We start from the raw sequence: 10,288 nt of genomic DNA, 5'->3' as shown, positions 1-10,288 counted from the left end.
AGTGAAGTAATCATCTCGAGTTTTGAGTCCCATTTTCAAGTCACGTGACACTTACTTCAGATATGTTCAGATATAGCTGAATATGTTACTACGAGTGGTCTAATAACAGGGCATGAAACACAGCTGTCTGTGTTTTGAATTACTTTAATAATATACAGATAGTAAATGCTCTGCAGCACATAGCAGAGCAAGTTAGACTTCTCAAAGAGAACAAGAGAACAAGAGAACAAGAGAGCAAGAGAGCAAAGAGAAGCAAAAAACTCCACTCCGGCCATGCTCACTTTCTCGCAAACGTCACCTTAACCGGCTTATCACCAAGCTTCAGATCCTCCGTTCCCTGCTTCGCCACCACCGCGTTCTCATCAGTCTCATACTCCACAAACGCGATCCCCTTGCGTCCGGGCACGAGTCTGACTTCAAAGAACCCGGCATATTCCTCGAATGTTTCTGTGAGCTGGTCGGCCGTGATATCGTCCGGCAGGTTTTGCAAAAAGAGAATCTTGTTGGGCGGTAGTTGCTCGTCTGACGCGCCGAGCGCGGACTTCTTGGACGGACGGCCGGAGGAGAGGGCGCCGCCTTGTCGTTTGCGCTTCTTTTGCGCGGCCTCGAATTCGGCCTTTTTCCGATCTGTTGCAGTATTGTCAGTAAATATTCGATCTGGGGATAATGCAGACACGGTGAAGTGAACAGTACGCACCCTTCTCTGCTAATCGTATCTTTCTATGTTCCTCCAGTTCTTCCTCCCCTGCTTTACTCACTACCGCATCACTCTTTGATTTCGCAAAATGTATCTCCTAAACCACCACAACACCGCGTCAGTCCTCTTCCTCCACCTAATAAATCAAATCACAAGACACCCTACCAAAGGCTGATCGTCGCCAAACAACGGGAACCCTTGCACTTCGTCCAGCGCCCGCTTCGCTGTCTCGACGTCCTCAAACACCACAAACGCCTGGCCCCGCATCCGTATGTTTCCATGGGCGATTATATCCAAAATCGGGCCGTAGAGACTAAACGCTGCATCTAGAGACTCTTTCAGCACCGGGATCTTGATGTTTTCTTTGATGTTCCTGATGTAGAGACTGTAGAAGAACGGGGGGTTGTTAGTCGAGCGCACTCTCTTCACAACTCTGCAACGTCCACAGATACAATAAACACAACTCAGACACCACATACGTTTCCGAAGGAGGCGGCTCCTGTGTTTCGGTCGACATTGCGTCCGGATCTGCTTTTCTGTGCCGGTTGACTCCTCGCAGAGCAGAACTCGAAGCAACGAAGTGAATAAACCCATCGAAGAGCAAAACTCTAATTCCCGCTGAGCTCACCGCCAGATCTTCCTCGTCGCAACCGCTTCTCCACCAAATCCCTCTTCTCGACCAAGTTGCAAAGCAGAAAACACACGAAGGAGGCCGCTTGCTCCTCTTTCTGCTCTTACATCAAGAAAAATGGCAGAGGACCTCAACGAAGATGACTTCGACTCCAACACGCCGTCCTCCACAAACAGCAGCACCGCCTCTGAAATGGCAACGCTGCAGAACCCGCCTTTCCACAAACTCGTCCCGCCACTGAACTTCTGCCCGGTCGAAGACCAACTCTACCGCTCAGGCCAGCCGACGCCAATCAACTTCCCTTTCGTCGCGGGTCTCGCGCTGAAAGCAGTGATCTGGCTCGAGATGGAGGACCCGTCCGAGGTATTCACCAGCTTCGCCCGCAGCTGCGGCATCAGGATCTACCACCTCGGTCTCGAGAACGGGCCCGACGTCGAGAGCGCAGAGGAAGTAGATGCGGACGGAAACCTCCGCGGACGGCTATTGGTCGGCAGCGGCGGCGGCGGCGGCGGTAGCAACCACAGCGAGATCTCGTCCGGTCAGGCCGGCATCGCTTCTGCGTCGTCGAAAGCAGCAAAGACGACGACGAACCCGTGGGATCAGTTGCCGGAGAAGTCGATCGTCAGAGCGTTGGAGATCATTGCGAATAAAGAGAATTACCCGTTGCTGGTGTGTGGCGGTATGGGCCGTCATCGGACTGGAACTGTTATCGGCTGTCTGAGACGTGTGCAGAGATGGAACTTGGCAAGGTAACAAGGGCAGATGATTGTGACGATGCCGTTATGTTTACTAACAGCTGCTTCTCAGTGTTTCGGAAGAATATCGCAGATTTGCTGGATCAAGGAAGCGAGTTTTGATTGAATTGCACATTGAGGTGCGTACACCCACTCTGAATATTCACTCTTACTGTCATCTAACTCTTCACCCAGGCCTTCGACACAAATTCCGTCAGAATAGATGCCAATATCGCCCCTCCGTTTTTGCTCTATTAACATTTACTCTTTTGGGTTATGTCTGTGCTCTGTTATATATGAAACGATATACATCGATCTCTGTTGTATTTCCTCGTCCCGATTTCATCGCGGACTCCAGAGGCTGAGAGGTGGAGTGCTCAGTCTCTGTTTGTATTATAGCTTCGTTTCTTTGCATTGTTAATGATATCAATGAACATCAATCAAGAATATCTTTTGTCTATGCATCTTCTAAAATTATAAATACAACTCTGAGAACTAGTCATGACCCAGCAACCTCATAGACAGAGCCTCCAAGTCCTCCAAAGTCTGAGGCTGCTCGACCTCAATCTCTCTCTTGGACTTCTTCCTACTACTCTCCTCGTCCTCAGACTCATCCTCGAACCATTTCCTCGGCCGCTTCGCCGGCGCTGCGTCCTCCTCTTCCTCTTCAGACTCGTACCCTTCAGACTCGTCGGACTCTTCCTCAGCAGCAGCAGCCGCAGCCGCGAATTTCTCCTTCATCTTCCGCTTCTTCGCGTCTTTCTTCTCCTTCGCCTGCACCTTATCGACCTGATCAAGCTCCTGCATCCGCTCAGACTCTTTGCTGACAAACTGCTTGATCTGCTCCTCTGGCGCACCGCTCTTCATGAAATCCTGCTCGTCTTCGAATTCGTACAAAGCATGCGGCTTGCCCTCGTCGTCAAACACTAGCTTCGTCGGATTGGTCTTGTATCTCAGCATCGCCTTCTTCGAGAGCGCGGCCTTGGCTTGGCGCTTGGAAACAGGAGCGCCGTCGAGGCCGACTAGTGGGCCCGTAGGTGTTATTTTCAAACGGGTATTTCTCTCGTTGATTGCCTCAGCGGTGGTTTCCTTGTCTTCCTCCTCTCCGTCGCTCTCACCCTCCGACTCAGAGTCCGACAGACGATGGTCAAACCGTTTGACAGACATGAACTCGCCATCATCATCCCCATCCCCATCCTCTCCTCCCGCCTCATCCTTGATCATATTCATATAATGCTGCGACAAAACGCCCTGGTTCTGTCGCTCAAACATCCGATCATACTTTGTCCTCACCGCCTGTCCCTTCTTCCCCCCGTTCTCTTCCTCCTCATCCTTCTCCTCTTCACTGCTCAGCTCGGACTCGGACTCCTTCGCCTGCGCCGCGTTCTTCAGCATCTTTGCTTTCTGGCTATTGATAAACTTAATACGCGGCGCACCCGGAAGACCGAGACTGACGGCGAATTCCTCGGCAGGGAGCTCGGTGAATTTGAAGATACCCTTGTCCTTCTGGATGTACACCGACTTGCAGTAACTCGCAAACGCCTTTTGTCCCAAATACTTGATTTCCGGGCTCTTGAAGCACAGGTTCTGCAGGTCTTGCCGTATGCTCTTCTTCTTTGCCTCCTTAATCGTGATTTTCTCGATCGGCACTTTCTTCGCCTTCAACCGCTCAAGCATACCTTCCTCCTCCGACGGCGCCAGCATCAGAAGCGCCCGCCCGTTCGCCTCGAACCGCGCCGTCCGACCCACGCGATGGACGTACGTATCCGCGTCCTCGGGCGCGTCGAGCTGCACGACCCAGTCCACGGCCGGGAAATCGATTCCGCGCGCGACGATGTCGGTGCAGATCAGACACGCGTACTTTGACTCTGAAAACCGGTCTGTGACGTCGATTCGTGCTGCTTGCTTCTGTCGGCCGTGTAGGTGCATTAGTGGGATACCGGGGTGCAGGGTCTTGAATGTTTCAAACATGAAGCGGACCTGCTTGGACGACGAGACAAAGACGATGATTTTCGATTTCAGATGGGTTTTGAGGAAGCCGAATAGAGTGTTTAGCTTTTCGGGGAGAGGTGAGATGACGTAGTATTGCTGCAAGTTTTTTGGTGTACTGCTCTCCGCCTTTTCATGCGCAGAGATATACTCCGCCCGCTCGGACGAAAGACTGAGTCTCGCGAGATCAGCAACCGATTTCGTCTGCGTAGCCGAAAACAGGAGCGTCTGTCGCTCCCTCGGCAGATGCTGCACGATCGCATCAACAGTTTTCTTGAACCCCATGTCCAGAATCCGATCGGCCTCGTCCAAAATCAGCAGTTTCAGATTCCCAATCTCGAACCCGGCTGCCTGATCCATGTGCTGCAGAATGCGACCTGGCGTGCCGACCAGGATGTTGAGCCGAGAAATTCGGTCGCGCTCGACTTGGACGTCTTTGCCTCCAATCACGAGACCGGCGGAGAACGTGTGCGCGCGTCCGATTTTGCGGAGGACGTCGAAGATCTGGATCGCGAGTTCTCGAGTTGGTGAGATGACTAGTGCACCGAGGCCGTCGTATTGAGTCCATTGGTTACGATAGAGGCATTCCAGTAACTGTAATACATTGATGTCAACAACCAGTCCTTCCCTCTTGCCGCGGAATAAAAATTGTGGTAGTACCCACCGGAATCAAAAACGCCAAAGTCTTTCCACTCCCCGTCTTTGCAGCTCCCAAAATATCTTTCCCCTTCAACGCCAACGGAATACTCTTCTTCTGAATCGCCGTCAGCGTCGTAAAATGTGACTGCTTAAGCCCAATCACGGTCTGCTGCGACAGCGGAAGCTCATCAAACAGCGTCGCGCCGGAAGGGTCGAACTCGTTCACGCGTTGCTCGAGCTCTTTCAACTCTTCCAGATCTTTCTCGCGGCGGAGCTGTCTGTCGTTTTTCCGCTTCTGCACGGGTTTCTTGTTCTTCTTGTTGTTAGCAGGCGCCATGCCGTTCTAAATGCTCCTCGACAGTCAAATTAAATTGAGGACTGTAGAATATCTCGCCAGACGACCGACGACGAACTTGCTGAGCTCAGAAATATTTTTTCTTCTTGCGCGGTTGGGAGTTGCTGGCATTTAGGTTTGAATAAGAGCCGCACTAAGCTCGTTCTAGGAATTAAGATACTTAATACAGACTAGTTTGTAACCTTATTAGCGCTGGCAACTCCCAAGCGTAGAAAAATTTGGATCCCAGCTCTATCGTACACTCAAATCAGGTTGGAAAATGGCGACAACGGCAGGGCTGTCATCGAACTGGCTGGCGCTTCAGAAGAAGACTACGAAGGATGAATCGTTGAGTAAAACGAGCAAGAAGCGGAAGTTGCAGACGGCGGAGGGAAAGACAAAGGTGGAAATAAAGAAGAAGAAGAAGAGTAAATCAGAGGGCGGATCAAAGTCGTTGGAAAGCATAGCGCTTGAAGCAGCAAAGAAAGTTATTGGAAAGGAAAAAGAGCAGAAGAGTAGTCGTGGGAAAGATGCAGAACTGCTGGAATGGGCGGCGGAGAATGATATCGGATTAGAGGATCTGGAAGAAGCGTACGGGAAGGACAAAGTGAACAAGAGCATCGCGGCCTCGGGCTCGAAATCAGCGACGGCGCATATGTTTGCGAAACTGGGCTCGGACGATAAATCATCATCAGCGGCGGTCGCGCGAAAGATGTGGAACCGGCCAATTGAGATCGACGAGTCAAAGACCACGATCGGAAAGTACGTGGCTTTGGATTGCGAGTTTGTCGGGGTTGGGTTCGAGGGCAAGAGGTCTGCGCTTGCGCGGGTGTCGATGGTGAATTACCATGGTGCGATTGTGATGGACGAGTTTGTGAGGCCTGAGGAGAAGGTTACGGATTGGAGAACGTGGGTTAGTGGTATAAGACCAGAGGATATGAAGGATGGTAAGATTAGCCGTGTTTTACAGTTACAAGTTTTCGGCTAACATAATGATTCCAGCGAAATCATTCAAAGAAGTACAGTACAAAGTCGCCGAGATTTTGAAAGACCGGATCTTAGTAGGCCACGCGATCAAGAACGATCTGAAGGTGCTGATGATTTCGCACCCGGCGCGACTGATCAGAGACACCTCGAAGCTGCCCGAGTTTAGAAAACTGACAAAGGGCCGGACGCCGTCGCTGAAGAAGGTGGCGAAGGAGATCCTCGGGATCGAGATCCAGGGAGAAGAGCACTCGTCGATAGAGGATGCTCGGGCGTGTATACTGTTGCTGCGCAAGTATAAGGAGGAGTTCGACAGGCTTGCGCAGAGGGGGACGCGAGGGGCTGAGGAGAAGAAGGGCAAGCAGCTTCTGCCGGCTACTGAAGAGGCGTGAGATAATAGAATAGAGCATATAATAGGATCAGTTATGTGTTGCGATATTGTAGACATACAGTCTCAGCTGCAGCGGATCAGGGGTAAGGTACGGCTGGTGCAGCTGAAGTCGACAGATAGTCGAATAGAGCAACAAAAGACCATTTTGTAAGGAATTGTTTTCTTTTATAAATCAATTTCGAGCATTCATTCTGTACTAATCTCCCTTCATCAGACCTCTCTCCAGCTGCTCCGATGCCCAGACCGGGGCGATGACGCTGAGGTTCACGATACCTAAAATAGATCGCTTACTCCAAATAAGCCTCTCCTCCACAGCTCGGCTCTTCCTCTACTTCACCCACTTCCCTTCCTCTCCTCCTTCCTGCTCAGCTCCTGAACAACGACGCTTGCTCGTAGGCATCGTCTGGTTGTCTGACTGTCTGACTCTGATCGTCTGCGCATGGCAGACAAACCCACGCTCTCTCTCCACACCCTCGCCGAGGGCTCAGTCGCTACCTCTCCACCCCGGCACCGCTCTCGGCCCTCCCACTCCTCCTCCCGCCAGGCCCATCTCTCGCCCGTATCGCCTCTGTTTGCCCGCAGAGTCTCCCCGTTCTCGCTCCAGTACACGCCCACGAACGGCGAACCCCAGCTGCTGCCCGACGCGCTATCGAGTCCGCTCACGTTCACTCCAATCGAAGATGGCGAGACGCTGTCCTCGCGCCTTCTCGCGCTCTCAGAGGAGGCTGTCAAAGGTCCGCTCGGCGTGCAGAGTCTGTCAAAGATCGACATGATCATCACCGGCCAGCGTATCCTCACCGTGCGCAACTATAGCGACCCATCGGCTGCCAACCCAGACCTATGGGAGCTCAACACGCCGGCTCTCGTTTCCATCGCGCGGAAAATGGTCGACTGCTGGACTTTTACTGATAATGTACTTTATGACGACATCTACCTCGATGTACTGCAGTCTATCTTGAGCCTCTGCGTCATGAAATCAATATCGCCCTGGCCGGACAAGCACGACAGAATGAGGGTATATGCCAAGCTCTCTGAACTGGAGTCTTCCTACTCTACGCGCGGCCTTACCTGCGCCCTGCTGCGCGAGCTAGTCGTCCTCAGCATCCCCGGCCCGCCAGACTCTAAAAGCTACATCCGCCGCATCATCGACGCCAGCAACGATCCTAATCTGAAATTTGACCACGACGTCCTCATCGGCGAACTAATCTCTCGCCCGGTTCTAGATCACTGGGTCGAGCACCTCATCCTGATCTCAGAAGCTCTTCGGACACCCACAGACTCGTTCGTCAGCTTCGTCATCGGTCTAATCAGCGACGTCGTAGGTGTCGCGCGCCGTCCGTCTGTACAAACTCTAGACAGCGAAGAGCATAAACCCGCGACCAGTTCCGGCAGCATCGCGACAGAGATTGCAATCAGCGTGATTGACAGCTTCAAGCTCTCGGCGCAGTCCCGTCGGGAGGTGTTTACGATCGGCCTGCTCAGCTCTCTGCGGTCGTCGATCTCGAACGCGTTCTCGCACTCGTCATGTGCTGCGATCTCCCGCTTGGCGCGGATAATGATCAGTCGACGGATGCACACCAATCTTGCATTAGCTCTATCTGAGGCGCTACAGAGCCCGCAGGAAGTGATTTTAAGCGACATGTGGCCCCATCCTAACACCATCAGCACGGGCGCAAACGCATCATCGTCCGCAGTCACAAAGGTGAACAAGTTTGATAGTCTAGAGGCGCGAGTGCGCGCGTCAAACGAGAAAATGGTGCAGAAACTTCGCGACATAATCACATGCCCACTAGTCAGCGACGTGTCAGAAGACATGGTCAATCTCTCCTGCGGCCACTACTTTGACCGGATTTCCATCACCCGCTGGTTAGCCCAAACACCTCGGTGTCCTCAATGTCGCAAGATTGTGACGCTACAAGGGAGAGCGCTGTGGGTTTCGGGAGTGGTTGATCTGATCAAGGAGATTGAAGGCAAGAAGACCTTATTTGAAACGGTGAGGGATAGCGTACCTGAGAGTCCCAAGCCGGTGGTTGGTATATTTATGAACTCTTCTGTAACCGTGATTGGAATCAAGTACGACGAAGTGTCGGATGTTGAGTTGATCTCTGATTGGGCGAATGATACCAGTTTTGCAGTAAGCTTATCTCACCAAAGACACTATATCGAGGCTATTCTAACTCTGGCTTATAGGTACCTACTGTCGTCTACACAGATGCAAACAGCGCACCTATCGGGTGGGGTGGCGATAGATCGCAGCTGGACGAGTTGATGGCAAAGATACCGGTGGCGTACAACACCTGCCATATCTTGGCCAGCGAATGCACAGAAGAGCACCTGACTTATTTCCTGGCTGCGATCTATCGCTCTGTCCACAAATATCTCAACCGCCGGACGGTAAAACCGGCGGTGCCGGCAGGACAGATGGCGAGTGGCAGCGGCGACAAGAAGAGCGCTGCGCGGTTCATTCTCAGCGTGACGGATCAGTTTTGTCCCGAGTCTGTTCACGATCCGCGAGATCGGTTTAGTAGATCGCTTCGCGAGGCCGGGTTCGTTCTCTCTGATGTCGAAGTAATTCCAGAGACGATGTGTGCGGCCCTGTTCTCGTTGGATTTGAATACAGGTGGGGTAAGAAAGCCGAGTCAGGTGCTGCATGTTGTGAATTGGGACTATTTCGGACTTTCGCAGGGGTTGTATCAAGCTAGCCCCGAAGACAGGTTTGGGCTGTGGCGGGTGGATCAGCAGCAGCGCGGTCATGAAGTCTACGCGCGTCCGGCGAGTGGAAATGGAAATGGATATGGAAAGGCTGGAGTGTGGTCGAGTATCAGCAAGCCGATGATTATAGAACATCTGGTGAAGCATGTATCTGCAGCTTTGGGATCGAGCGCGGACGAGGACCGCGAGGAAACGAATGAAATCATACTGGCTGCGCTGAGAAAGATTCTCGAGTGCACGACGACGATCGATGATATCCTCGAGTCAATCCCAGTGTCGAAGACGAGCATGCCGAAATACAGTCTGGATATGTACACAGCAGCAATGTACTTTGCGGACGACTCGCTCTTCCAAGACCTACTGCACCTCCATCTCTTTTGCAAGCCGCTCGAGCTCGATCTCAAACTCGACCGGCAGCTGCTTAGACGGGGACTTGCGCGACGGTGTGGCGTCGCCGTCGACATCTCGAGAGCGATTCCGGGGTCAGGCGTGGAAGCGCAGAAGGTGACGGTTGCGATTGGTATTGACGAGAACGGGGTGCTGACGATTCCGAGTTATAATGTGGCGCTGTGTGTTACGGAGGCGGCGATTAGTGGGTTGATGAGTGTTGCGGATTTTCCGGTGTGTTTTGATATTGATGATCCTATTGTGAGTCTTTCCTACTTTATTCTATCTTTCTATGATGGTACTGACAAGTGAGCAGACAATGGTTATTTTTGGGTCCTGTGCGGACGACAACGCGTTGATGAAGCAAGCGACGGCATGGATAAGTTCAGGCGTGTTCAAGAAGCCGAACGTGAACGGCGTGCTGACGGTGCGCGGGGGCAGCAACACCTCGCTCGGGTTCTACAACCGCGAGAAGACGTTTACGAAGCGGATGAATCAAGCCTCTGCGGGCGATTATGGGAACACGCGCGTGCTGCCGCAGTATCTCTCGAACGAGGATATGTTTGGGAGGGGGAGTGTGCAGATGGCGATTGATGGGCTGTGGTTGGCGTGTAAGATGGCGATTGCGCATGAGGAGTGAGGGTGTAAAGCATTTCGATGCATTTTGGGGTTTTTGTCAACTTTTTGTCGACTAGTTTTGACTAACTGCATGTATTATTGTTGATTTGTTGATTATAAACTGATGATAAACTGATGATAAAATGATGAATATTCGATAATTGATCCGAGC

General features: G+C 52.2%; 5 protein-coding genes across 5 annotated transcripts; 3 read left to right on the top strand and 2 right to left on the bottom strand.

Moving 5' to 3' along the window:
• Positions 1–206: 206 nt before the first annotated feature.
• On the bottom strand, positions 207–1,287 carry BZA70DRAFT_277903 (U1 small nuclear ribonucleoprotein usp102). Its single transcript, XM_064912527.1, has 4 exons — positions 1,177–1,287; positions 863–1,082; positions 698–794; positions 207–627 (listed from the first exon to the last, which is right to left on the bottom strand). The coding sequence occupies exons 1-4, from the start codon at positions 1,212–1,214 to the stop codon at positions 278–280; spliced, it is 705 nt and encodes a 234-aa protein (XP_064768391.1). The 5' UTR covers positions 1,215–1,287; the 3' UTR covers positions 207–277.
• On the top strand, positions 1,288–2,278 carry BZA70DRAFT_277901 (protein-tyrosine phosphatase). Its single transcript, XM_064912526.1, has one exon. The coding sequence runs from the start codon at positions 1,446–1,448 to the stop codon at positions 2,079–2,081; it is 636 nt and encodes a 211-aa protein (XP_064768390.1). The 5' UTR covers positions 1,288–1,445; the 3' UTR covers positions 2,082–2,278.
• Positions 2,279–2,557: 279 nt separating this feature from the next.
• On the bottom strand, positions 2,558–5,164 carry BZA70DRAFT_306703 (ATP-dependent RNA helicase DBP4; the record flags this gene model as incomplete). Its single annotated transcript, XM_064914812.1, has 2 exons — positions 4,716–5,164; positions 2,558–4,645 (listed from the first exon to the last, which is right to left on the bottom strand). The coding sequence occupies exons 1-2, from the start codon at positions 5,025–5,027 to the stop codon at positions 2,558–2,560; spliced, it is 2,400 nt and encodes a 799-aa protein (XP_064768389.1). The 5' UTR covers positions 5,028–5,164.
• A 140-nt stretch (positions 5,165–5,304) lies between these two features.
• BZA70DRAFT_238235 (ribonuclease H-like domain-containing protein) lies at positions 5,305–6,400 on the top strand (the record flags this gene model as incomplete). The annotated part of the gene is made up of 3 exons (XM_064910439.1): positions 5,305–5,631; positions 5,767–5,971; positions 6,027–6,400. 3 exons carry the CDS (start codon positions 5,305–5,307, stop codon positions 6,398–6,400), a joined length of 906 nt encoding a protein of 301 aa, XP_064768388.1.
• Positions 6,401–6,619: 219 nt separating this feature from the next.
• On the top strand, positions 6,620–10,287 carry BZA70DRAFT_153532 (uncharacterized protein). The gene is made up of 3 exons (XM_064909727.1): positions 6,620–8,533; positions 8,590–9,759; positions 9,815–10,287. The coding sequence occupies exons 1-3, from the start codon at positions 6,839–6,841 to the stop codon at positions 10,136–10,138; spliced, it is 3,189 nt and encodes a 1,062-aa protein (XP_064768387.1). The 5' UTR covers positions 6,620–6,838; the 3' UTR covers positions 10,139–10,287.
• Position 10,288: the final 1 nt, after the last annotated feature.

This window comes from Myxozyma melibiosi (assembly GCF_037950935.1).
Source record: "Myxozyma melibiosi strain Phaff 52-87 chromosome Unknown BZA70scaffold_5, whole genome shotgun sequence".
NCBI classification, from domain to species: domain Eukaryota; kingdom Fungi; phylum Ascomycota; class Lipomycetes; order Lipomycetales; family Lipomycetaceae; genus Myxozyma; species Myxozyma melibiosi.
Note: the sequence above shows the minus strand (reverse complement) of the source record. Positions and strands in the feature narration are given on the sequence as shown.

Coding starts and splice junctions, on each gene's coding strand:
- BZA70DRAFT_277903 (XM_064912527.1), bottom strand. CDS start 1,214: ATGTCGACCGAAACACAGGAGCCGCCTCCTTCGGAAAC. Junction 1,083..1,176: donor GAGCCGCCTCCTTCGGAAAC/GTATGTGGTGTC, acceptor GTTCTTCTACAG/TCTCTACATCAGGAACATCA. Junction 628..697: donor GATACGATTAGCAGAGAAGG/GTGCGTACTGTT, acceptor ATACTGCAACAG/ATCGGAAAAAGGCCGAATTC.
- BZA70DRAFT_277901 (XM_064912526.1), top strand. CDS start 1,446: ATGGCAGAGGACCTCAACGAAGATGACTTCGACTCCAACACGCCGTCC.
- BZA70DRAFT_153532 (XM_064909727.1), top strand. CDS start 6,839: ATGGCAGACAAACCCACGCTCTCTCTCCACACCCTCGCCGAGGGCTCA. Junction 8,534..8,589: donor CGAATGATACCAGTTTTGCA/GTAAGCTTATCT, acceptor TCTGGCTTATAG/GTACCTACTGTCGTCTACAC. Junction 9,760..9,814: donor TTGATATTGATGATCCTATT/GTGAGTCTTTCC, acceptor ACAAGTGAGCAG/ACAATGGTTATTTTTGGGTC.